Source organism: Saprolegnia parasitica (genome assembly GCF_000151545.1).
Source record: "Saprolegnia parasitica CBS 223.65 unplaced genomic scaffold supercont2.383, whole genome shotgun sequence".
Classification (NCBI taxonomy): domain Eukaryota; phylum Oomycota; class Saprolegniomycetes; order Saprolegniales; family Saprolegniaceae; genus Saprolegnia; species Saprolegnia parasitica.
In genome coordinates, this window is record NW_012156777.1 from 10,545 (window position 1) to 13,055 (window position 2,511).

The 2,511-nt window shown below is 60.8% G+C and overlaps 1 protein-coding gene across 1 annotated transcript; it reads left to right on the forward strand.

Annotated features, from left to right (window-relative positions):
• Positions 1 to 352: 352 nt before the first annotated feature.
• On the forward strand, positions 353 to 2,478 carry SPRG_16474 (hypothetical protein; the record flags this gene model as incomplete). The annotated part of the gene is made up of 1 exon (XM_012356132.1): positions 353 to 2,478. A coding segment is annotated over one exon (2,126 nt), but the record flags the coding sequence as incomplete, so codon positions are not given.
• Between the last annotated feature and the right edge of the window lie 33 nt (positions 2,479 to 2,511).

Consider the following 2,511-nt stretch of genomic DNA (forward strand, 5'->3'; position numbering starts at 1 on the left):
AGCTTGACGATGGACCACAATAGAAAAAGAAACCTTAGTGGTAATCCCGGTAATACACCGCCTGACAAGATGGGTGGAACCAGTGGAAGGGTGCGCATCATGCTTATAGTGCACTCTCAAGCAGTTATAGCCCGCACGAGCGAGCTCTACGAGTGTGCAATTCGCCGACGCACTCAGGTTGATAGACATCGGTAGCCTACCAAAGGCCTCTCTCGCTCCCTCGTACACTAGACTAGACACCGAGGCATCCCAACCCACGAAATGTGTCTGTTGAGCTGCGTTACGTCGTGCTGCCTTTTTCCGTTACTATCGACACCTACACGTTGGCACAACCAACGAAACGGGTCGTTCGATGGCGGCTTGGCGGTGTGCGAAGAACGCGGTCAAGCCCTTCGCGGCGTCTCTGGCGGGGCCGCACCTCTCGCACCAGTACGTCCATGTGACGCGCCGGTACCACGTCGTCGCGGGCTTTGCCTACGTCGTTTTCTCGCTCGTGACTGCTGCCTACTACCTCCAACTCCTCGCGCCGTCGCTCACCAACGTCCTTTTCTGGCCCGGCTTCAACCAATCTGGGTACCAGGCCTACCTCATTGACGCAGCGAACGCGGCGCTGACGACAGCCTCCATGGCGGCGCCCGTCTCGAGTCCGCTCTCGAGTTATGTGATGCCGACCACATACTATGGATCGTCGACACCGCCGATGACAGCCTACTACGCCACGTACGCAAGGCGCATCGCCCAGACAGAGCTCATACCGCTAAAAGAGGCCATTCCGATGCTGCGCGCCATGCCCATCGCCTATGCCAAAGGCGTGCGCACCCAGCAATGCTGGGTGGACTGGCTCAAAACGTGGGAGGTCGCGCACACGAATGCGCGGCAAGCCCGTTGCGTCGCGAAGTACGCGTCCAACGGCGCTGTCTACTACGAGTCGGTGCTTCGGAACGTCAACGTCACGGCCTTCCTTGCCGCGTACGGAGGCGTCGGCAATGAGTTCACCGTCGCCATCCAAACGGCACTATTGGCCACGCCCGCCGGCCGTGCCTGGCTCGACAAAATGACGACGTTGCGTCACGGCAGCGTCGAGGACGAGATTGCCCAATGGCGCACACACGGCCTGGACGAGTACCGGCATCTATGGCACAACCAATATCGCACGGGTGTGTTTGAGAGCCTCGCGATCGAGAATGCACTTGGCATGACCGAGGCCGTGAGTCTCAAGACGTCGCCATCGACCACCGGTCCATGGACCAGCGTCATTTTGTACTGGCTGCCCGCGAATGACTGGTCGACGGTCCAAGGGCTCAACATGAGTCTCGTGCGAGGTGCGATCAACGACTTTCGACGCACTTATGCGTTTGAGGACTTTCTTGGTGTTCAAAACAATGGCTCGTCGTTCATCAACCAAACCGGCCTCGTGCACCATGGCATTGGACCGTTCCTCTCGATCGATCCGTGGCTGCTGCCCGTGCCGCCGTCGCTTCTCGCGCTGCACACGACGCTCGCTGCATCGTTGCGAGTGCATTTCAGTACATCGACCCGCGCTGCCACCTTTGAAAATCTCGCGGCCACATCCATCGCGCTGCATGTCCCGTCCTGGGATGCATCGTACACGTACTACGGCGGCAACCCACTCTGCCTCTACAATAGCCCGTCAGCCTATCCGCAGGCATCGCTTAGCTTTGAAGACGCTTGCGACGGCAGCGCTTCGTTGCTGACACTGACACTGGCGCCGCTACCTCTTTTGTACACGCTACTGGTCTTGAACGGATCGGTGCCCGACGCTTCGTTGTTCTGTGCTGGCAACGTCGGTTGCGCGACGCTTCTCGATGCAGCCGTGCATGCGGTCCCTGCACTACCCTCGCTGATGCGTGACGACGTCGTGTCGGCGATGACGGATGTGATGCCCTTGAACGTCGGGTTTCTCCAGTTTGCGACCGACGCCAAGGAGGACTGGCATCTCCTCTTTGCGCCGTTGAACGTGTCGCTTTCTGCGCCGATGGCCTGGCGGTTTTCCAGCTGGCTCTTGCTCTTCGACTGGGTCCTTGGCGTGCGCGAGGTCGTGGCCTTTGATGGCGACGCTGCGACGCGCGTCCTTCTCTCGCGCGAGAGCCCACCCCTCGTGGTGCCGGCGGCGGCCGCCAGCGACCTCGGCAGCATCCACATTGGCAACCGCATTGTCTGGTACCTCGCCGTCTACGCCAGCAGCATCGCCCTCTTTGTCGCGCTTCTCTGCGTCGGGTTTGCCGCGCACAGTGCTCATTGGCGCATTGAGGGGCGGAATCTCTATTTCTTCAACCGGCTCACGGCGGCGACGTGGGTCGGCCGCCCACTCACGGTCCTTCGCGGCGGCACAGCGCTGCTGCTCTTGTCGACGGCGCCGTTCCCGCTGCAGCTTGTGGACGGCTATACGTTTCTGCAGTGGCAGCCGCGCCCGCTCCTGCATGTGTGCGTGCTCGCTGGCGAAGCGACGTGGCTCACGTACGTGGTGACCGAGTGCTCTGCGTCTCGAGC